The sequence below is a fragment of the Elephantulus edwardii genome, unplaced genomic scaffold (genome assembly GCF_000299155.1).
Source record: "Elephantulus edwardii isolate Elephantulus edwardi_28Jun2011 unplaced genomic scaffold, EleEdw1.0 scaffold00226, whole genome shotgun sequence".
In the NCBI taxonomy this organism is placed as follows: Eukaryota; Metazoa; Chordata; class Mammalia; order Macroscelidea; family Macroscelididae; genus Elephantulus; species Elephantulus edwardii.
The window spans coordinates 533,079-556,301 of record NW_006399976.1 but is presented as its reverse complement, the minus strand read 5'-3'; the positions used below and the strand labels follow the sequence as shown (position 1 = coordinate 556,301).

At 50.9% G+C, this 23,223-nt stretch overlaps 1 protein-coding gene across 1 annotated transcript in view; it reads right to left on the bottom strand.

Annotated features, from left to right (window-relative positions):
- Positions 1-4,051: 4,051 nt before the first annotated feature.
- Positions 4,052-23,223, bottom strand: part of UNC13A (unc-13 homolog A (C. elegans)) — a 62,128-nt gene continuing 42,956 nt past the window's right edge. The window contains exons 35-45 of the mRNA XM_006898311.1: positions 22,774-22,897; positions 21,613-21,618; positions 19,683-19,721; positions 18,577-18,606; positions 17,137-17,193; positions 16,080-16,160; positions 15,631-15,778; positions 14,382-14,438; positions 8,804-8,896; positions 7,809-7,968; positions 4,052-4,352 (exon numbers count right to left, since the gene is read on the bottom strand). Of these exons, the coding sequence (XP_006898373.1) occupies positions 4,052-4,352; positions 7,809-7,968; positions 8,804-8,896; positions 14,382-14,438; positions 15,631-15,778; positions 16,080-16,160; positions 17,137-17,193; positions 18,577-18,606; positions 19,683-19,721; positions 21,613-21,618; positions 22,774-22,897 (1,096 nt within the window). The remainder of the gene's footprint in view (positions 4,353-7,808; positions 7,969-8,803; positions 8,897-14,381; positions 14,439-15,630; positions 15,779-16,079; positions 16,161-17,136; positions 17,194-18,576; positions 18,607-19,682; positions 19,722-21,612; positions 21,619-22,773; positions 22,898-23,223) is intronic.

The window sequence follows — 23,223 nt, the reverse complement described above, 5'->3', positions numbered from 1 at the left end:
CAGAGACCCAGAAGAGGCACTCAGTGCCTTGGGGACGCCCTGCTCCTCTCTGGGGCTGTCATTCCTGTAAAGCAGCTGTCTGAGGTTGAAGCTCTATCCTGTGCCCTGAACTTGCTTGTTTGCATCTTACTCCTGGATCTTCTTTTCACCTCCACTACTCTATGTCATGTGATCAACCTCGGCCAGACTTGAGTCCTATTATGTGCCCAGAGCTGTGTGGAGGGAGTGAACGTGGATGCACACACAGACAGCTCCTCCTTGGAAAATTAGATAAACGTTTCCTGCTACATTTCTATGTTTGTCTTGTGCTGTGTGAAGTCAGGGCCCCTGAAAGGTCACAGCTCCTAATCCAATGAGAACAGAGTTGGACACAAACACCACCACCCCGAGGCCCATGGAGTCAGAGCTGGTCCAGAGTGAAGGGAAAGCTGAAGGTGGGTAGATGAGATTTCCTACAGGAAGGAGTAATTAAGATGGGATTTTGAAGGATGAGTATGGTTTCTCTGAGGAAAGTTAAAGAGGGAAGTGTAAAAAAATGTTCTAGGCCCGGGGGTCAGAAAAACTCATTCAATAAATACACCGTGAGGCTCCGTCTATGTGACTGGGCTGGTGCTGGCGTCCTCATATCTCTCAGACACACACGTGCACACATACACACACGCATGTGCATACACACACGTATGTGCAGAGATTCCCCAGAGATCTTCTGGGAAGGTGCTTGCTCAGATTCCCCTTTTCCTGCCATCTCAGGAGAAAAGATGAACACTCTCCGGTGTTCTTTGCAGCCTCTGGGAACCCACTGGAAGGTCAGCTATAAGTCGGTTCTGACTCCATGACAAAAAGAAAAATATCTTCGAAAGGCCCCACCCCGAGTACACATCAGAGATCAGCCCTCCTTTGGCTGCTGGTAGTCTCCCTGCCAAGCCACCCATATGGTTGGGAATATTGATCTTCTGCCTTTCAGTTTGCTTACTGAGATCATAAACTCTTCCCTCCCACTGCCCAGCCTGTCTCTCGCTCTCGACTGGAGGGGACCCCTGTCCCTCGTGAGAACTTGCTACCTAAATCCTGCTTCAGGACTTCCAGTCACCTGATTCTGCCCAAGTTCCAGGGCCTTTGAGTGGACACAGAGCGTCTCCAGATAGTTTGGAAAATGGTGCCACTTCCTCCAGGAGCAAAACCAAGCGGGAGAGCAAATCACCTGCTGCTGCATTGATTTCGACTCATGGCGCCCTCAGGTGTGCAGAGCACTCTCACAGCCACAAAAAACGGGTCACCAGGTCTTCCTCCCAACGTGCCTCTGGATGGATTTGAACTGTCAACTTTTGCATTAGTAGCCGAATACTTAACTGTTGGCGCCACACAGAGATCTTAATTGTCTGTCCACGTGTCAGAAAGCCATCAACATAAGCACTTAATAATCCTTCAAAGTTTAGGATTTCTACATGGCCTCCTGCGCAGTGCATGGCTTGCACAACTGCACGGGGCAATCCTAGAGCTCATCTGAGGGCAGTCTGCTCTTTGTTAAACAACTCAAACGCAACTCATTGCCATCAAGTCAGACCCAACTCAAAGCTGATTCTTCAGCAGGTTTTAAAAGGCTGTAAATTGCATAGGAGGAGACTTCCCGTCCTTTTCCATGGAGCAGCTGGTGAGTTCGAACCCACTGCTTTGGGTTGGCAGCGCAACTCCTTACCCACTTGTTAGGTGCTACTGAGTTGAGTACAAATCAGTAAACCTATGCATAACAGACTAAACCCTGTTGTGTCTTGTGCCATCATCACCCCCGACATACTTAAACCCATTCTTGCAGCCACTGTGTCAACCCATTTGGCTTAAGGGCTTCTTCTCTTTTTGCTGAACCTCCACATTTCCAAGCATGTTTCTTTCCCAAGGAACAGCCTCTCCTAACAACATGCCCAGAGCATGTGAGATGACGCTTCTCCACCCTTGCCTCTAAGGAGCCCTCTGGCTGCATTTTCTCCAGGACATAGCTGCTTGTTCTTTTGTCAGTCTGTGAAGTGGTTTGCTGTCTCTCCTACTCACTCTACCCAGCTCCAAAATGGTCTCTTCTCCAAGACTCCACCAGAGTCTTGGAGAAACATGAGCTTGTGAAATATGATGTCCAATTACAGCTTTCCCTGTGTTTGAAGTCAGTGACTCCCAGGGTTCTTAGGAGAAAACCCACACTCTGAATGCCTGCAGCTGGGTCTGGACTGACGACTGCTGATAGATCTGTGTCCTGTTGCACCCCTACCTTCTACTCTCGTCTCACTCATTCAGCTCCAGCCACACTGGTCTCGCTATGGCTCACATCTCCTAGCCCCTGGGCCTTCGCACTTACTCTGTCCTCACTTGGGGGCTCCTATCTTCAAGAGAGTTCTTCCTTATTGTTTATTTCCCCCACCTCAGGCATCCCTTCCACAAGCTCAGCCGCCACTCTTCACCTCAGCAGTATACTCCTCCCGCATTTATTTTCTCTCAGGCCTTCCGTATAATCCAAAAAAGCCCTGTCATATGCCCACAGCCTAACACACAAAGCAGAAACTGGAGCCAGACAAACAGCACACTGTCAGGTATTTACAGGAGCAAAGAGCCAGATCCTTATTCTCCAGAACAGTTGGTGGGTTCAAATGACCCATATTTTAGTAAGACAGCAGCTGAGAGTTTAGCCATTGGACCACTGAGTCCTTGAAAAACTAGTAGGAGCTGGAATATTTTCCTGAAAGGTTCTGGTAAAATGTAGGGAACCTCAGCTCTTCTGCCAAGTTTCCCCAATATTGCCATCTGGAGGAAGAGCTTCTGGCAGGGAGGGGTATTCTGGGCCTTAGGTGTTGCAATGAGTAAGATTTGGGAGAACAAGCTCTGAGCATGCTTGTATTTTCACACAAGCACACACACACACATACACATGCACACCTAAAATTACTGGTCTCTATCTGGGTGGTTTTTGTGGGTTTCCCCCTTCTCTGCCTGGAGAGTTTTGAGAGGAGAAGGGATTGGAAGGGAACCTCAATCAGGGAATCTCTGATCCTTTTCTCTTTGGGCAGAGCTCAAGATTTCTCAGGTCATTCTCATTGGGACACCAGGGGAAAGGGCTTGGCAGCCAGAGGAGGGAGGAGGCAGTGGGGACCTTGGCCCAGGACCCCCACTCCTTGTAAGGATGAGGGAATCCCCCTGAAGGGGAATTAGCAGCAATGTGGAACTGAGGTGTGTCGTCTGGCCTCAGCCCACTCTTCAGCGGGGCATCAGCCCACCCTTCAATGAGCTATGGAGGCCAACGGGAGTGGAAAAGGGGTGTGGCACTGGCATTCTCCGTCCAGTCTCGGGGCCCCAGTTACGTCATCTGTCCAGTGGGTAGGCTGAATTCTAAGATGTGCTAGGGTTAGGTATGTAGGGGAGAAGGGCAAGGGAACCCGCATCAAAGAGTGGGAGGGTGCGGGTGCCCCAGACTTGTCCCCAGGTTGTAGGCGCCTGAAGGCGCATGTGCTTTTGAAATCTTATACTTCCCTCTCCCCCCACCCCATTTATTTTTTGCACATACAAAGGGTCTCAATTCGCCCTGGGAGTCTAACATCTTGGCCTTCCAGCCCCTTGAAGACCTCAGAGGCGCTCCAGGTAGCCCTGTCCCTCGCCCAAGACCTTAGAGCCCTATACTTGGCAACTGGTCTGGTGCCCCGAGGGCTTTAGGACCCGTCTTTATGGCTTTTCCAGGGGACAGGGGCGTGGGCTCTGCCTATAGGGCGTGGCCTCTTGCAAGGGGTGGGACTTCCTCCCTTCCCACGCTGGGGGCGTGGTCTCAAGTAGGGGATGTGGCTTTTTACTTCCTCACGCCCTAAGGCGTGGTCTCCTCGAAGGGGCGGGGCTACGCCACTCACAATTCCCCACAGGGAAAACTAAAGTAAGGGCGCGGGCACCGCGCACTCTCCCAGTGGAGTCAGAGCGCAGCCTCCCCGAAGTCCGGCGCGCAGCACCACCCCCACCCGCGCACATCACACAGACGCACGCCCGCCCACTGCACGCAGGCGCAGTGCCGCCTGCCAGGTCCGCCTTAGGGCGCAGGCGCGGCACCGCCCTCCTCGGCGGAGCGCGTGTCTGACTTGAGCTTGACGAACTCTTTGGCCACTTCGTCGTTGCTGCGCTGCGACAGGATGCGCAGCACCGTGAGGCCCGTGTCGTCCATGTGGATGCGGCGGCCAAGCGGCAGCCAGCAGGCAGCGCTCCCGCGTTGGACCAGCTCGCGCAGCTGCAGCACGGCCAGCCCCACGGTGCGGTCCTCGCGCGCGAAGCAATAGTCCTTGACGCACACCTGCAGCTCGTAGCACTCGGGGCCCGCGTCGGCACTCAGGGTGCTGCGGAGGGGGGCGGGGAAAACCGTAATGGACCACGCCCACTCCGTGACCACACCCCGGGGCGTGTGCCCGTCCACTCTAGGCTGACCCCGCCTTGACGCCCCACCCCATTAAACTTGCCCGACCTCGGCTATACAGGGGACACAACTTTCTCGCACCCACTCTGAACTGACACCCCATTTCCCATGGCGTTAAGACCTTGCCTCACCCAGGTCACCTCGCAGCCCTGGCTGGGCTATGCTCACCAGTGACACCTGACCCTTATCACTGTCCCACTTTAGACTGTCCTCCGCCCCTTAGATGGCCTTGCTCACACCTGGTAACACCCTCTCTTCCGCATGACCTGCCAGCCACCTTCCGGGACCCTGAGGACCAGCACTGTAGGGGCCACTATGCCAGGATGGATGCCTCCACCCACAACATTCACATTCCACGTGACCCCTGCTTTGTAACTTACCCTGTGGGCCCTCGAGTGTGGCACACATAATTCCTGAAGATTCTAGTTCTTAAATTTGAAGAGTGGCCACACATCCACCTCATACAGTATCACATGTGCCTGGCGGCCTACACACTCATGGTTTCCTGCTGAACCAAGTTTATCCCCAAAAGGACCCCTCCCCTCATTAAACGCAAACCACATACACGGAGATGTCTGAATCCATGCCCTTCACTGGCTGCCCCTCTGCCTTCCCTGCCCCACCTCGAGATGGCCCATTCAGGAGCCCTAGCCAAACTCTCAACTGAGCCTCAAGTACCCTCCAAACCTGTCCACACCAACTCTCTCCTCACATGACCTGTAAGGTTTTCCTTTTTTCATTTGGGTGACACCCATTCTGGGCCACCTCTCCCCAGGCCCCTGCTGCTTCCAGATCACCTGCCCCCTCTTCTTGGGGTCCCATCCATACTTCTCCCTCATCTTTTCCTCTACAAAGCAAGTCCTGAAGTTACTCTTCCCAAACCCAAGCAACACCTGGTCCCTTTGCCCCAGTCGAGCCTTAATTCCTACTCCCGGGCTTTCCCCCATGTGACCTATCCCCCAAAGTTCTCTGACCAGGAAATCCCTCCAGAATAACACCATCCGGGCCAATTTATTCTTGAACCCCAGGAGACACGACCTCCTCAGTTGGTCCTCACTCTGATGCCCCTTTACCCCTTCTTTACTCATTTCCCCCCCCCAAGCATCCCCAATGTTAGTCTTGCTCTTAACACGCTATAAAGATCACATCTGATTCAAAGAACCACTTTATGGGACCCTGCTTTTGACCCTAATCCTTCCCCAATACACCCTGACTGATTATGGCCCCAGCTACGCAGTTCCCTCTAGACTCAAACTTACCCCTGCTCTCTAGGAATCTCACCTTCCACTATGTTAGGGATTGCTTTCACACGACCCTCCTCACCATGGACTTCTAACTCCCATCGGTGACTGGGTGGGGCTATGCAAATGAGGTTTTTAAAGCTTACCAAAGGAATGGACAGCTTTCTCATCATGCAAAAAAGGTGCATGACATCCTTGTGAGGTTAAAAAACAAAACAAAACCAAAAACCACAACGAAAGCCCCACCTCAAATTCATTTCTATTGAATAATAATCAACTCACAACTGACCCTTCAGTGGATTTTCAGAGGCTGTAAATCACATGGGAGGAGACTGCTCATTTTTCTATTGAGCTGCTGGTGGCTCTGAACTGCCAGAAAAGTGCCCGCTGCCTTTGGATTAGCAACACAACTCCCTATGGACTATGTTGTTGTTGTTGTTATGTGCCGTCGAGTCGCTTGCGACTCACAGCGACCCTATGTACAACAGCCCTAAACTCTGCTCTGTCCTGTGCCAATCACACTGTCTCTGACACTCCCATCCCGATTATCCCAGTCACTGAATCAATCCACCTCATAGAGGGCCTTCCCCTCCTGCGCTGTCCCTCCACCCTCCCAAGCATGATGTCCTTCTCCAAGGACCGGTCTCTGCTCACAACATGTCCAAAAGTATGTTAGACAGAACCTCAGAATCCTTGACTCCAAGGATACTGCTGTGTAAATAACTGTGTGGAACGCTCTCAAAGGAGGGTGGTCAGTTTTGCCAACCTGTTAAGCATAAAATGAGCTATCGTAGAGAAGGGCAGGGGCACCTCACTACCACTAAGAAGGAAGAGTCAGGAATAGAGCTCATTCTTTGGATCCAGGATCTCTGGGTGAAAACTTTGTAGGACCAGGAGAAAGAAAGCTTTAAAATAGGAGCTGAAATATATGGTGAGATATTTTGAGAAGCAACTACAGAGAAATGGTGGCAGGAGGGAGAATCAGGTGACTGGCTGGAGATGGCATGGTGGGTTTCCTGGCTCATAGAGGGAGAAATTCAGAGTGTCTTCGACAGAAGGCTTGTTGGTGGAGTGGGCTGCATCTGGCACTTACTGATGAAGCTAAAGAGTGTTGCTAACATTTTCCTGAGTAGGACAGAAGCCAGGCTGGCCCAAGAAGTCTGAGGAGCTGAGGGCCAAAGGCCAGGGAGAGGATTGCCTTGGAGCATAGTTGAGAAGCTATAGTGTCCAAAGAACTATCCTGAGTTGTTCTTGATTTTAAACTGTAACCTGGTACTTCCCTACGCTATAGGTAGTCTAGGGGAAAAGGTCAGCTATAGGTTGGTTCCAACTCGAAGGTACACAACAGCATGGCCCATGAGTTCTGTGTGGTCATTGCAATGAATTGCTGCACTCAGCAGGGAAAAATGACAATTGCTTTTAAAAACTGGCAGGGAGAGTGATATCTGACCTCTGCTTTAAAGGAATCACATGTGGGCTGTGGACTTAATTTCCCCTTCCCTGGTGATGGCAGAGGGGATCAGATGCCTCTCTCTCCATGCCATCCTTACACTTTTCAAGGTAACTTCACCCTCAGCTCCTACTAGCCTCATTCTTGGCTCCAAAATCTTTCCCTTTTCCCCCCAAATTCCCCCAATCCTTATCTGCTCCAGGAACTTCCATCTGTACATGATTCTGCCCAAGTACCACATGATGCCTACTCTCAAGCCCTCAACCAAGCCATACTCTTATCCTCAAGAGCTAACTCCCCCAGCTGACCTGTCCCAACAGGCAAGGTCCCCAGGTCCCCATTCCCACAGTCTTGCTCCATATCCCTGAATCTCTCTCCTTCCATTGTGGCCACTCATGTCCTTTAACCCGACCACAGTCTTCAGCCCCAGATATGTCCCCCATTAGACTTGATGTTTCATCTGCAGAAGCCTTTACAGAGTGGTACCCACCTTGCCCACCTTCCTCCCCTTATCACACTCACTGCCCTCAAGCTGACCTCTGTCCCAAAACCACCTTGAACTTCATTCCTACACTCTCTCATGATATGCCCCTGCCATACACTGATCCCTCAGTCACACCCTCTTGTCTATTTGCTCTCAAAGTTCACTTGGTTCTCCCATAGTCTCTGAAAAGCACCCCAAACTCACAACTGGAAGCTCTCGTTATACTTGGGGGCCCAGCTGTTGTTCTTGGATTTGGTGGCAAACTTGCGCTTCTTGTCGCTGAGCTGGGGCCCGATAATGTTGACCTCGATGAATGGCCGGAAGATGCCCGAAGTCTGCCACTTGAGGTCGTTGGCAGCCACCACTGTCCGGGAAAGAAAAGGGTAAGACTAGTCAGGGTCCCTAAATCAGACCTAAATTCTATGGTTTTCAAAACTGGCTTGAAACAACGACTCATTTCCCAGCAACCCCTGCAGCTAGGTGTGGTGGTGTGAGTTCTGGCCAATGAGATGTGAGAGGAAGGGAAAGAAAAACTTGCAGGGTTATGGCTTTAAAAAAAAAAAAAAGGACACTGTCCTAAATATTGGCCTCTTAGCTGTAGGCTGGAAGGGTGGGTGGGACTGAACTCTCTGAGACCCTAAAGAGAAGGAAAGTACATTAGGGGTAAAAGTCAAGAAAAAAATGGAGGAGATCTGCGAAGTCCCCTCTGGACTCACTGCATTTTTTTACCACAGGGAAAAAGAAATCAGTTGCCAGAGAGTTTACTCCAACTCCTAGCAGCCCCGGGGATGCCATAGGATTCTTCCCAGGTGCTTAACCAGCTGGACAGCCCAGAGAAAGGGAAATTCTATCTTGTCTCAAGGATTGTGGTTTTAGGGCTTGGCTACAATAGCCCAACCTGTATTTTAAATAACACACTCAACTCATTGCCATTAAGTCAGAGCCGACTCATAGCTGACCCTGTAGCGGGTTTTCAGAGGCTGTAAATCGCACAGGAGGAGATGGCGCTCTTTCTCCCTCAGAGCAGCTGGTGGGCTCCAGCTGCTTGCCTTTGAGGTTTTTTTGGTGGGATTCTTTTTTTTTTCCTCTCTCTCTCTCTCTCTTTTTTTGCCTAGCTTAAGTCAGTTTGAGTTTCTGGCCCAGAAGTGAAGTTCTGACGGAGGCCGCCTGAACCTCTGCCCCTTCCTCAGGCCACTCACCTTTTACTGTAACCTTGTGTTCTCCGGTTCCCGGGTGAGTGAAGAGCTCAACGTGGACGGAGACCTCACCCACAGGGTCTTCCACACCCGAGCCTGGGTGGTGCAGGGGAGGATGGTTGGCATGAGCTCCGTTCCTCCCACCCACCAGGAGGGACCAGGACTGCCCCCTACCCACCATGTGTGTGCTGGTGGTCCCTCCCAGGTCATCACCAGTCCCAACAGAGTGGCGCTGAGGGCGAGGTGGTAGGGCCGATGCTCTTGCAGGGAACAAGAATCCTGGCCTTTAACCACCTTGTAATGTGATATTGGGCAGATATCTTAGTCTCTCTGGGTTTAACCCATCTGCCTCCCTTTCTCTGTTGTCTTATTGTCATCAATTTAGCAGCTACTGCTACTCTCGCTTCTTATGACTCAATTTCTTTTCTCGACTCTGATGCTACATTTTTCAGGTTATTACCCTACAGTATTAGGCATTCCTTCTCCTTGGTCCTACAGTCTTCAATATGGATTGCATCTTAATATTAAGAAAACAAAGATTCTCACCTCTGGGCCGATAGGCAACATTATGATAGATGGAGAAAGATTGAGGTAATTAACAATTTCATCTCGGTCAGGTCCAAAATCAGTCAGGAAATAATTTCTCCATTTTACCTCTCCCCATACCTGGGTCCTGATCCCTTTATTTGCTTTAATTTTCTCCCTAAGCTCTGATGTTGTTGTTGTTATGTGCCATTGAGTCGCTTGCGACTCATAATGACTCTGTACAACAGCCCTAAACTCTGCTCTGTCCTGTGCCAATCACACTGTCTCTGATACACCCATCCCGATTACCCCAGTCACTGAATCAATCCACCTTATAGAGGGTCTTCCTCTCCTGTGCTGTCCTTCCACCTTCCCAAGCATGATGTCCCTCTCCAAGGACTGGTCCCTCCTTACAGCATGTCCAAAGTATGTTAAATGGAACCTCAGAATCCTTGCCTCCAAGGAGCCACCCGGTTTAACCCTTTCCAGGCTGAATCTGTTTTCCTAGCAGTCCATAGTACCCTCAATACTCTTCTCCAACACCACAGCTCAAAGGCATCAATTCTCCTTCTAACTTCCTTAGTCACTGTCCAACTCTCTGATGCATAACAAGTGACAGCAAAGACCATGGACTGTATCAGACGCACCTTAGTCTCCAGAGAGACACCATTGTTCTTCAGTACTTTGGAGAGGTCCCTAACAGCAGACTTTCCCATTGCAATACGTCTTTTAATTTCCTGGCTGCTGGTGCCAAGAGTGTTGATTGTGGAGCCAAGCAAACTAAAGCTGTGAACAATCTCAATCTCTTCACCATCCATCCTGATGCTGCCAATTGGTCCTGTGGTGAGAATCTTTGTCTTCTTGACATTGAGCCTCAATCCACAATGGAGGCTGCAGGCCCTGGCCCTCTGCAGCAAGTGCTTCAGGTCCTCCTCAGTTTCAGCAAGCAGGGTTGTTTCATCTGCATAACGCAGATCTTCCACCAATCTTGACCCCACATTTCTCCTCATAGAGCCCAGCCTCCCGGACAATCTGTTCTGCATATAGGTTGAAAAGGTATGGAGACAGGACACATCCCTGGTGTATACCCTTCCCAATTTTGAACCATGCAATGTTTCCTTGCTCTGTTCTGATGACTACCTCTTGGTCCAAATTATAAGTTTCGTGTTAGCACAATCAAGTGTTCTGGGATTCCCACTCTTCTCAGAGTCAGCCATAGTTTGTTATGGTCCACACAGTCAAACACCTTTGCATAGTCAATGAAACACAGATAGACATTCCTCTGGTATTCCCTGCTTTCAGCTAACATCAGCTACAATATCCCAAGTACCACGACCCCTTCTAAACCCAGCGTGGACTTCTGGCAGTTCTCTGATGATGTGCTATTTCAGTCGTTTTTGTATAATCTTCAGTAGAATCTTGTTTGCATGTGAAATCAATGATATTGTTCTATAGTTTCCACACTCTGTTGGGTCACCTTTCTTTGGAATGGGAACAAATAAAGATCTCTTCCAGTCACTTGGCCAAGTGGTTGTTCTCCAGATTTCTTGGCACAACTTGGTAAATACGTCCAGGGCAGCATCTGTTAGCTGAAATATGTCAATTGGTATACCATCTATTTCTGGGGCCTTATTTCTTGCTATTTCCTTCAAAGCAGCCTGAACTTCTTCCTTCATCACCATAGGCTCTTGCTCATACGTTGTTTCATGAAGTTCTTCCGTGTCTGCCAATTCCTTTCAATACAGTGACTCAGTAAAGCTCTGATACCCTAGCAAATCCTGCTATATCTCCTTTCCAAACATATCCAGAATCTGACCCACCTGCCTGGCCTCCATCCTGATCCAGCACCCACTATCATTCATGTGGACCACTGCAGCCGCCTTTGTAATCTTCTGGTTTTGTTATGAGCTGTCGAAGTGACTATGACTCTTAGCCACCCTGTGAACCCTGCCGTATCTTGAGTCAATCTAATGTCTCTGACACACCTGACCCCATTGCCACAGTCACTGTGTCAGTCCATCTCATCCTGGGTCCTCTCCTGTGCTGACTCTCTACTCTTCCAAGCATGATGTCCTTCTCCAAGGACTGGTCTCTCCTGACAACATACCCAAAGTGTTTGAGGCAGAGTTTGAGTTTGACAATTCTTGTCTCCAAGGAGCAACCTAGTTTCACCCTTTCCAGGACAGACCTGTTTGTTCTCTTGGCAGTCCACGGTGTATGTTCAATACTCTTCTCCAGAACCATAACTCAAAGGCATTGATTCTTCTTCTGTCATTCCTGGCCACTCACTGTCCAGCTCTCAGGTGCATAGTAAGTAATTGACAAGACCATGGGTTGGATCAGATGCTCCTTAGTCTCTAGACTGACATCATTGCTCCTTAGCACTCTGGAGAGATCCTTGACAGTAGATTTTCCTAAAGCAACTCATCTTTTGATTTCCTGACTACTGGTGCCAAGACTTTTAATTTCAGACCTTAGCAAGATGAAATTGTGAACAACTTCAATCTCTTCTTCATCTATCATGATACTGCCAATTGTCCTGGTGGTGAGAATCTTTGTTTTTTTCGTGTTGTGATACAATCCATATTGAAGACTACAGTCCTTGACCTCCTGCAGCAAATGCTTCATATTCTCTTCAGTTTCAGTGAGCAAGGTTGTATTATCTGCATAGTGTACGTTGTTGAAGAGTCCTCCTCCAATCCTGATGTCACATTCCACCTCATAAAGTCCCGCCTCCTGAATGGTCTAGTCCACATATAGATTGAAAAGGTATCGAGAAAGGCCACATTCCTGATGCATTCCTTTCTTGATTTTGATTTTTATTTTCATGCAGTGTTTCCTTGTTCTGTTCAAACAACTGCTTCCTGACATCTTCTATTATGTAATGTAAAGATCTTCGTGGATTGGAAACAATTCATAGCTAACCTTCCAGTGGGTTTTTGGAGGCTATAAATCACACAGGAAGAGATTCATCATCTTTCTCTATCACAACAGCTAGTTTATTTGAACTGTCAGAAAGCTGTGGCGTTTAGGGTAAAAGCTCAGTCCCCTGCAGACTAGGCCACCAGAGCTTCCCAAGGATCCTTGGACCTATTACAAAGGAAAGAATGACACATAGCCCAATACAACCCTGGCACCACCTTGAAAGTACCTGCTTTTGCTTAAACAACAACTTCCCAGACTCGATCTCATTTCCCCAAAGGTCCCAATTTGAGACAGCTATTTTCAAATTAAAGTCCTCTTGAGTGCCAAGCTCCCAAATAACTGCAGGAATAGGGTTTACTCTCAAAATCGTTCTTGAAATGTGTGTAATGTGCCCTAGACTCTGTTATTTAATGGGACCAATGGGCAATGGTACTTTCAGAGATTCTAGATCAAGCTATTCCTGATTCTAGCCTATTTTCAGTCCTAGAGACAACAAATTAACTTGTTTGTCTAAAGGAGGGTGAGACTTCCTTCTGTTTCTTACTATTACAAATTTCCAGATTGTTTGGTCTGTAAAAGGGCACTTAATGGTCTAGGTCCCCAACCCTCCCTCTGTGACTCTAGGAAAGGCATTCTGCTGAGACTAGGGACCTGTGACCACCAGCACCTCCATCCAGCCCCCTACCAGCCCCCAGGCAGCTTCCCACACCTGGAGCCCACATGCATAAGGAGAGGAATGGGGGCAAGTCGGGTTAGGGGTGAGGATCAGGTTGGTCCAAGGTTGATCCAGGTTACCTCTCACTGGACTGGGAAGTGACTGAGGCTAGGGGCTGAAGAGGCCAGGAGACCCCCCCATCATCCAAGTATTGGGGTGATCTTCACCCCATCTTCACTGCCTACCCCCAGCCACCTTCTGGATCATCTCAGGCGTCCACCCACCCCCACCAGTCGCATGCTCAGCCTCATCGCTCCCCCCAGGCTGATGCTTTGCAGCAAGCTCAATCCGGGCCAGACTGGGGGTGCCAGGGTGGAGTTGGACAGTGGTGGGTCAGGTGAGGGGTCAGACCAAGGCCAAAGCTAGTAAGAAGGGGGAGGGGGGCAGTGCTGGGCACCCCCATCCCATGCTTTGCTGGCTCCAAGGGGAAGGGCCGTTCATGGGTCTTTCTGGCTGCTCATCCCCACTCCCCGCTCCCCGGTCCCCAGGCTTTCACAAGGAAGCCTCCAGGGGCAAGTGGCTTAAACTCCTCTGAGACTTCAGTGACCTTATCTGTGAAGGGCCACACCCCATCATGAGGAAGCAGAGATGAATTTTTGAGACAATTCTTAGCCTATACTCCCAGAGGTGGGCTCAGATAGAAATTTTCCTGTTTTCCATTTTGAGGAAAGTGGCATCAAGTATAGTGATAATACTGTTACTGTTAATTACTGTGGAGTCAATTCCACACACAAGTACAGAGTACAGCTGTGCTCCAGAGGTTTTCAAGGCACCAGATCACCAGGCCTTTCTTCCAAGGCACTTGAGCGTGGGTTTGAGCTGCCAATCTTCCTGTTAGCAACAACTGGGTTTAACAATTGTGCCACCCAGGGTTTCCTGGTGAGAGTTATATATTCTCACCCATAGACGTTGAATCAGACCCTACTCATAGCTGACCCTCCAGCTAAGTTTCAGAGGCTAATAATCACACTGGAGGAAACTGCCCATCTTTCTCCCTTGGACCAATGCAACTCCTTACCCACTATACCATCTAAGAGTTGTGGATTTATTTCATGCTCCAAGCCACTCTCAGTTGAACTAGTCTAAGACTAAAAGTAATCTCATGACAGTTCCCATTTCACAGACGTGAAAACTGAGGCTCAGGGAAGTGGCCACTGGTCCCAGATCGCAGGCCAAGCCACACATGTGGCTGGTTCAGGCGCGGAGGAAGAACCAGATCAACTCTGGTTGCTTCTCCTTCCCCTGGTGGAACCAGCACGCCGTCCTTTCGCCTCGAGCTGTGGCCTCTCGGCGCGGGTCCTGATCCGCGCGGGCCTGGGAGACGGAAGGACGGGCCTTTTACTAGCCAGGGGGCCGGGAAGGGCGCAGGCACCGGGCACCGGGCGCGGCGGGCGGGCGGGCGGCGGAGGCACGTACCCTTCTCAGGATAAATTTCTTCACTAAGGGTAAACCTAGTCCCTTTGCCACCATGGACTAATTGGGGGGAGGAGAGAGGCGGGAGGGGAGGGCGGAGAGACGGAGAGACGAGCGAGAAGAGGATGGAGGGGCAAGTGCGTGGCGGGGAGTAGGGGAGGCGCGGAGGGGTCGGCGAGTGAGAGGGAGGAAAAACAAGAGAGAGAGAAACGTCAGCGGCAGACGGACGGACAGACGGCCTCCCGCTCTGGGTGATGCCAGTGACACTAAAAGCAGCGAGGACTGGGGGCGAGGAGCTGAGCGCAGGAGTGTGGCGCCGGAAGAACCCCAGGAGAAGGGGTGGGGCGCTCCAGGTGGCGAGGCTGTCCTCAGCCCTCCCTGCCTCCCAGATCCTGGGCACCTCGCCCTCCCTGCGGTCAGCGCCTTCTGGAGGAGAAAGAGGAGCCAGGGAGCGAGCCCCCCAGGTCCAGAGGCTGCGAGGGAGCCCCAGAGGGGCAAGAGACAGAGGTAGAAGGAAAGAGAAGAATTTGAGAAAGAGGGTCTCCCGGTGGATCCACCCTCCAGGTTGAAGGCCTTACTGCCTTTGGGGCTGTCACTTATTCCTAGACCACATGACGTCAGAAATCTCTCCCTAAGCAAGTCAACATTCCTGGCTCCAAAAAATCACAGTTAAAGTGAAGTTAGAAGTCCCCACCCCAACCTCCCAGAATCTATCTACCACTCGTGATCCTTTGACCCCATCCAGCCCCTAAGAGTTGTCAATCACTCATTGGTCATCAAAGTGATCCCTCCCTGAACTGTCAATCACGTCCCGAGCCAATGATGAAAGGCTCCGCCCAGGGTATGTCAATGCCTAGTCTGTCAAAGTTGCCTCCTGTCTCAGAGCTAACAGTCCCTAACCAAGTGACTTTATGGTCTTGTCCTTCTCCCCCTCCCCGCTCCCGCGTTCCCTAATTTGTCTATTACTGACGTCAAGACCTTCCCAGGACATAATCACGCCCAGATCGTGTGACATCACAGGCCCTATGACGCCCCTATGGCCTGTCCATCGCTCAGTGGCCCCTCAACATCACAGGGCTCCCGAGTGCTCGAGTGCTCGGAAACTGGCAATTACTACCGGGTTCGTGACGTCACGGAAGGGCGAGCCAGTGGTGGCCGTGTAGACTGGAGGCTGGGCAGCAGGCTGAGAGGTCTGCAGGCTGGACTGCGCCTGCGTGCTGGAGGCATGTCCAGCCGTCCCGGGCACTCTTACCCTGGGTCGCCTGTGTTTGCACAAAGGTCTTGATGAGCAGGTCGGTGGCTTGGGTGTAGAGGGACAGCGCATAGCGCAGGGACTGGAGGTCTGGGCTTTTCTCCAGGAATGTCTTCTTGAGGCCCACGCCGCCCGCGTGGAAGTATTGCTGGGAGAAGGGAGAAAGAGTTGAGGATGCATTCTATGGCAGCGCTAAGTATTGAAGCTAGATTCCACTCTCTCATTCTTGCCTCAGGGTCTTTGCACATGTCCCCCTCTGCCTGACAAACTCCTCCGTACTCCTCAAAACCCTCTTTGCACATCCCCTTTCCAGGAAACCTAATTGCTCCCTCCCTGGGCTCCCCAAGTCTCGCTCCTTCTCTTTATCCCAACCCTGACCCCACAGATGTCCATTTCCAGGTGGAATGAGTGCTCACTGCACCTAGGAGGGACAGGGATGGAGCTCTTACCTTGATGGTGTCCAGGGCCAGTTCAACAACCGCACACTGCTTTGGGGTCAAGCTTTTGGCTTCTTCTCGAACCATATGGTCCTGGATGATTGGAGAAAGGAGGTGGGTGGGGAGAGCCTCCTCGCCTTGAAGACCTGGCTTGTAGTGGGGGGAAGCTTTTTCCTTTCACACTTTGAGGGGTTTGAGGCTGGGTCTGTTTTTTCATCACTGTCTCCCAGAGCCTGGCATGTGACTGGGAGACAGCGCTCAACATGTGTTGAAAACACGTGAGGTGTGCCCTGGCCTAGTCTGTAGGAAGTTTTGTAACAAAGCTACAGGTGGCTGGTTTGAATCCACCAGCAGCTCCGTGGAAGAAAGATGGGCAGTCTCCTTGGGTGTGATATAAAACCTCTGAAAACTACCAGAACACCTGCTTTGAATGCTGGGACTCAACAACAATGACGTGAGACCCAGCTCTAGGCTGAATTGTGTCCTTCACTCCCCACCCCAATATGCTGAAATCCTAAAACCTGTACTAATGGGGATCCTTTTGGGGAAAAAAGTTTCTTTAGTTATATTAATGAGACCTTTATCAGCAAAGTGGGTCTTAAACCTGCTCACTTTTGAGTTCTAGAAAGGGCAGATAAGACTAGGAAGAACAAAGAGGGGCAGAGAGATTCAGCCTGGAGATTGACAGGGAAGCCAGGAATGCTGGGCCACAGAATCAGAAAGAGGCAAGCATCTTCTTGGAGCACTTTCCCCTAAAGCTGATGCCCTGAGTATGAATGTTTAGCCTCATGAACTGTGAGAAAAATAAAATTCCTATTACAACAGCACTAGGTAGCAAAGGCAGACCCCTTGATCAAGCTGTATCTGAAGCTGAACCATGTATCTCTTCCCAACATTAAAAAAATGAAACAAAACTAAAAACCTAGGCAAAACCAAAAACCCTTTTAGACTCAATAAATTGTGCTGTGTCAGTCAGAATTGGGACTCTGTCCCTTCCGCCTACAGACCATGTCATCATCCTAGAATGTTCCTCTTGTGCTGGACTTTGCACCTGCCCCTCTGGCCTCACCTTGAGTTTGGACAGCTGACCCAGCTCCTTGGCTGCATTGAAGATCATCTGAGTTCCCTGTGGATAACAACAGACATAGCATAATGAGGGCAGGGGTCCTGCCAGCCTAGTCCCCAAGCACCTGGCTGATTCCCCAGCCTTGGGCGCCTTCTTGGTCCATGTCCAAAGTCTCCGGACAGGGCAGTGTCCCCAGAGGGTCTGGAGTCCCCCAGGAAGTGCTGTGAAGGAGGTGATAACTTCATCTCCTAAAACCTCAGGCCCATGGGAACTCTGCTTACCACCACAACCCCACCATCACCCTAGGTTTGTAGGATCAGAGAAACAAAATGGACAGTTTTGGGGGACAGTGGGTTAGGATGGGACCCCAGAGGTAAGGGTGGTGTGTAGAGGGAGTGGAGTTTTGCAGGAGAGGAACACTGGGGAAAACCACATGATAGTATGGGGTTTTGGGAAACGACTGTTGAAACCCTTTGCCCACTCATGGGACCATCCTTCCTTGAGGAACGAAATGACCCAGGAATCTGGGACTACTACTGTTAATATGATCTTTTAAAGGAAGAATATTCCTTTCTCTAAAACCACACATCAATCCCCATTCCCCCTCCTCCCCAAAACAGACACCACAAAGATGGAATTGTGGTTACAGCCCATTGAACCTGGATTCAAATTCTAGCCAAAAAAAAAAAAATCTAGTCCTGCTGTGTGGCTGTGGGGAAGGAACTTAACCTCTCTGATCCTCACTTTTTTGCGATGTCTCACCTGTAGTGTTCAATGCTATCACTTGGTGTAATTTCTGAAGGTGGTGCTAAAGGAGACAGGGTCTCAGCCTGGCAGACACATGTCCTGTCCCCTCCCTGTTTCTTCTATCATCACCTCCTAGGCTGTATGCATGTGCCTGAGCTCATCTCTTCTGTGTCTTGCTTTCCACCTCTGGATAATCGAAATACAAACTTGGAAGTGTGGTGGGATCAAGTATAGCCAGGTAACTTACATTTCTGGTCCTGGGGTGCTCAGGGGGGTTCCTGAACTGAGCAAGGCAGGGAGGAGACATTTACAGCTGGGATATTTGGAATTCCATTGATAAACTCAGAGCTAATCAGTCTGCCACAGCTACTGGTAGGATAGTGATCTTTCTATTCGCATTTCTTGTCTGCAATTCCTTGAAGGTCTCACACGGTAAAGCTACTTGGAAACCCAGCTGTCTGGGCCTCAGTTTCCCCTGCTGCACCCACCTGCAGTCCAGTGAGGATGCCTTCCTCCTCACCCACCACCCCCTGCCCACCAGACCCCACGAACAAGCCAGACAGACAAAGGAAGAAGAGACCGACAGACAGGTTCACAGTGGGCCCCGGACGGCACGGACCACAAAGGCAGGAAGGGGTACAGGGTGGGATGGGGGTGGGGGAAGGAGCCAGACAGACAGTGAGAGGCTGGTCTTACGTCTGAGTGGCTTGGCAATTTCACCCTGCCCTGTGGAGAGAATCAGCCGGAGGTCAGCGTTCCAGTGGCCGCTAGGGGGACACTGGCACTTCCCTACCCCATCAGAGTACAGTCCCACTTTCCAGCCCCTAAGCTCCCTCCCAGGTCCTGTGTCCCCTCCCCAGGTGGGCAACTCCTCTTGCCCCCTTGGTGGGGAGCTCAGAGACAGACTCCTGGACTGCCAGGGTACTCTGGAGGTGCCCAGGAGGCTGGACTGAGCCCCTCACTTGGGGACGAGTGGCTCAATCCCACAGCCCTTGGGGATGGGGAGAGGGGAGAGGGGGCTCGGTCTCCCTTCCCCTAATCCCCAAGGCCTTTCCCCAGCCTGACTCTGAAAGAAACATACTAACAGATAGATCCAGGACACACAACACAGACGCACCCAGGCAAGTCCACACGTGTGTGCAGACATGCCATGCACACACACAACCAGACCAACACAGAACTGAACACACACATATGCAGAACAACCAAAATATGCTTGTGAACTCCTAAGCACTCACACATGTGAGCACAGCCACACACACACATACACACACCCCTACACACTCTCCTCCCGCCCTACACTTATGTGCCCAGTGACTGCTGTAGATGTGCCACCCACAGAGCTGGCCTAGTGAGTGGGGGACCCCTATCGTGAAGCTGAGATCTCATTTGTCGTGTGTACACAGGTCGGCAGGTTTGTGCTTAATAGGGCAACATCTAGGAGCTGCTGCCTCTCCCATCTCCTTACAGCAAATCGTCATTAGAACAAAGTCCACATAAAGCAACACGTGCCCTAGCCCGGCGCAGTGGTCCAGCAGCGTCTGAGCACTTCACAGACCCAGGCTGGGACGAGCCCCTTGGGTATTGCTATGAGAGGGTGGGAGCTGTCTGTGCACACCTGTTTGTTTACCCCTGCACCCACACTCCAAGCTGTGTGCTTGGGGGATCCCCTTGTCATTGATTTCTGGTTTTGTGGGACCCATGCTCTCCACTGGCCTTCCAGGCACACAACAGACATCCACATACACGCGCACACCCAGACACTGGAGCTCTGGGCCTCAGGGGGGCAAGGCCCTCATTACCTTTTCTAATCCCTTGCCATGTTTTCTCAAGAGGGTCCCCTGCAGAGACAACGTCACAGGGTGATCAACCCGGCCATCTGTGTAGGGTGGGACATGGGGGATAAGGGACATCTGTACTGTACAGGGATCTGATGACTGGCTGGCACAGGGGAACATGTGTGTACCGTATTGATAGATTCTTCAAAGGTGTGAGAGACACAGAAAGAAAATAAGAATAAAAGAGAAAGAGCAGAAAGAGAAAAACACAAACCTAGAGAGAAATAGTAGTCATTGTCAAAAACCAATCCATTAATGTTTACTATGCATATGAGGGTCTTGGCTTAACAAGAAATCAAATGGACTCCTTATTCAGAAGGACCTGAATTAGAATCCTGATTCTGGTTTCTATTTATGATGTGGCCTTGAGCAAATGACTCCTCCTCTCTGATCCTCACTTTCCTCGTCTTGCAAAATGGGAATTGGATTTTCACCTCATTCAAAGGGTTGTCATGAAGGGTTGACACAGCTCTGAGAAAGTCTGGCACACAGAAGGTCATCAAGAAAGGTGGATTTCCTCATCACCCTCCCTGTCTGTGTTGACTGTAGATGTACCCCCTGCCATCGGGTGATTAGGGGGAAAGGTTGTTTGTGGAAGTGAGATGAGCCCCAGAAAACTTCGGACCAGGTGAAATCTTTAACATCTTTGTTTCATCCACAAGAAGGGACTCAAATGCCTTTACTGACCTGCTTCTACCCTGTGCATGTCTGCATTTTACTACCACCATCATCACCACCACTAATAATAACAGTGACAGACATTGAGGCTGGGAAGTACAGTGACCTGCACAGGGTCTCAGAGCGGGAGAGAGAGAGAGAGAGACTGGGCCAGGATTTGACCCCAATGCTGCCTGACATCAAGGATGAAGGACTAGACTGTACCTGACCCAAATCATGATGTTTTTCAGATGCTCCATATCCATGTGGAAGTTGAATGTGAAATAAAGAAGACTAAAAGCATTGAGTGGCATCCTCTTCCTAAATAACCTGCCTCTGGAAACTCTTACGAGCTTTGATAAATGTCGATAGTTGTAGAGGGGCTTCAGGCCTTTTGTTCATAGGGTCGCTATGAGTTGTGCTTGACTCGAAGGCAATCAACAACAACAAAAGCACTGATGCCTTTGAAGGTGGTGTTGGTGAAGAATACGGTCTGTCAGGACAGCAAACCAATCTTTCTTGGAAGAAGTACAGCCCAATGTTCCTGAGATGCGGGGATGGTGAGACTTCACCTTACGAGGGCATGTTTTCAGGTGGGTCTGTCCTTGGAGGAGGACATCATGCTTGGTGAAGGAGAGGACCAGGGGAAAGAGGAAGACCCTCGATGAGATGGTTTGACACAGCAGAGCACCTGAATGTCTGAATTCTCTGCGTGTTTTGGGGAGGCAGGGTTGGTGAGGGCTGAGGGAGGAACAGAGGCTGAAGGCTGGGATTCTGGGGGAGGGACAAGTGGGAGCAAAGACCAGAGCTGTGAAAGCATTTGGGGGGCCTGAAGGAGAATTCAGAGGAGCCTAGTTGACTTTGCACCTCCTTTGGCTTGGGAGATAGAGGCCAGTATTCTGGGGACATCTGAGTACAGGATGAGAGTGGATCCCATTAAAGAGAGTGGGAAAGGTAAACAAGGACCCTAGATTTTTTTTTAAAGGGCCAGAGGGGGCTGCCCACCCCTTACTGGCAACTTGGTGGGGGGTGGACAGGGTGGTGGGCGTGGCCTCCCTCCCTCCCAGACCCGCCCTTCCCCATGCCCCGCCCCAAGACAGACACAGGCACATCTAGGCAAAGGTGGGATGTTGGGTGGGGAGGGGGCGCTGGGTGAGGGGGGTGCAGCTGCGAGACGGGCTGAGTCCAGAACATAGAGCGGACGGACAGACAGACGGACAGACGGGCCTCTACTTACGATCATCTGTCAGCCGTGGTGTGGGCGGGGCAGTGGAGGGAGGGGGGAATAAGGCACATTGAGTCTCCCCGGAAGGTGTGGGAGGGGGAGACGACGGTACCAAGGGGACCCCATGCCCCAGCCCAGCCCCCTGGAGGTGGTGGCGGTGGGAAGTCCTGGCCTCCTCCGCATGTCCCTTGCCCTCCAGAGTCTTCCCCATCCACCCACGAAAGTCCTCCTGTTCCACGCGGTGATCTCAACCTGCCATCACTGTCATCAGCCTCCCACGCCTCCCCACGTCAGCCCAGGTCAGGACCTGGGACACCTGTCCAGTCACAACCCTCCAGTAATGTCGAGGTCTCCAACCCCTAGCCATCAGCAGGTTTCCTCAGCCTCCACCCCGGTTCAGGATCTTGGTCTACGTTCTGGAAAGATCTCAAATGCACTTTCCTGGTCTACAGATGGCCTTTGACCTCTGGATGCTCTCTGTGACCTCTGGCTGACCTCCTGAAGCCAGTTGATCTATGGGTTTGTTTTTTTTTTCCTTTGTGTGTACCATCGAATCATCCGACTGGCACAAGAGGAGATTGCCCTTCCTTCTCCAGCAGAGCATCTGGTGGATTCGAACCATGTGCTTTCAGGATTGCAGCACAACTTATTGCCACTAGGCCACCAGAGCTCCCTTTCTACTAGTCTTTGAGCTTTGAAGCCCATGATGTCTCCTTGGTCTCTTGATTGACCCACAGCCCTCTGATGAAACAGCTAACCCCTGAAAGACCTCAATGATCTCCAGATGCCCTTGACCCCAAACCACCACCTTTCCTCTCAGACCAACACTTTAGTTTACTGGGTGGTCTCTGACCTTCAGATAATCCCTGACTTCATGTTTGATCTCAGTGTCCCCTAAGATCTCTCTTGTTTTTAGCTGACTTCTGAATAACCCTAACTTCCAAATGACCTTGTGCTGGTGAGAATCCTTGGTCCTGTGTGACCATGCTGGCCTCTGAATGACCACCCTGACCTCTGGTGAACTCTAAGAACCATGGATGGCCTTGCACTTGGCTGAGCTCTCTGAGCTTGGGTGCCTTTGATCTCGTCCCTGCAGCCTGTAGGCACCAAGTTCTCTGGACTCCCACCGTGGAGATGGCCCCTGTGTCCTCTTGGGCCCCTGCTGAGCCTCACCGTTTGGTCAGTGAGGGGTGGCAAGACGATGGTCTTCTCCATGGTGTTCATGACCAGCTTCCACAATTCCTTCAGCACCCGCTTCAGCACTGTCTTCTCGCAGATTTTGGCAAAGAGAGTCAGGCTGAGGGTGAGGGAAGGGTTTGAGAGAAGGTCTGAAAGACCCCAAGCCCATGGAGTCTTTACTCTCCACGTGTCCATCTCTCCTTCCATCTATCTCACCTTCCATCCATCCATTACTTTCATTTCCTGATGGTCTAGTGGTTAGAATTCAGCACTCTCATCCATTATTTTCCCATTCTCTCACCCATCTAACCATTCATCCACCATTCCATCCACCCATTTATCCATGCATGCATCCATCTATCCACCCATGCATCCATACAACCATCCATCCATCCACCATCCATCCATCCATCCATCCATCCATCCATTTATCCATGCATCCAT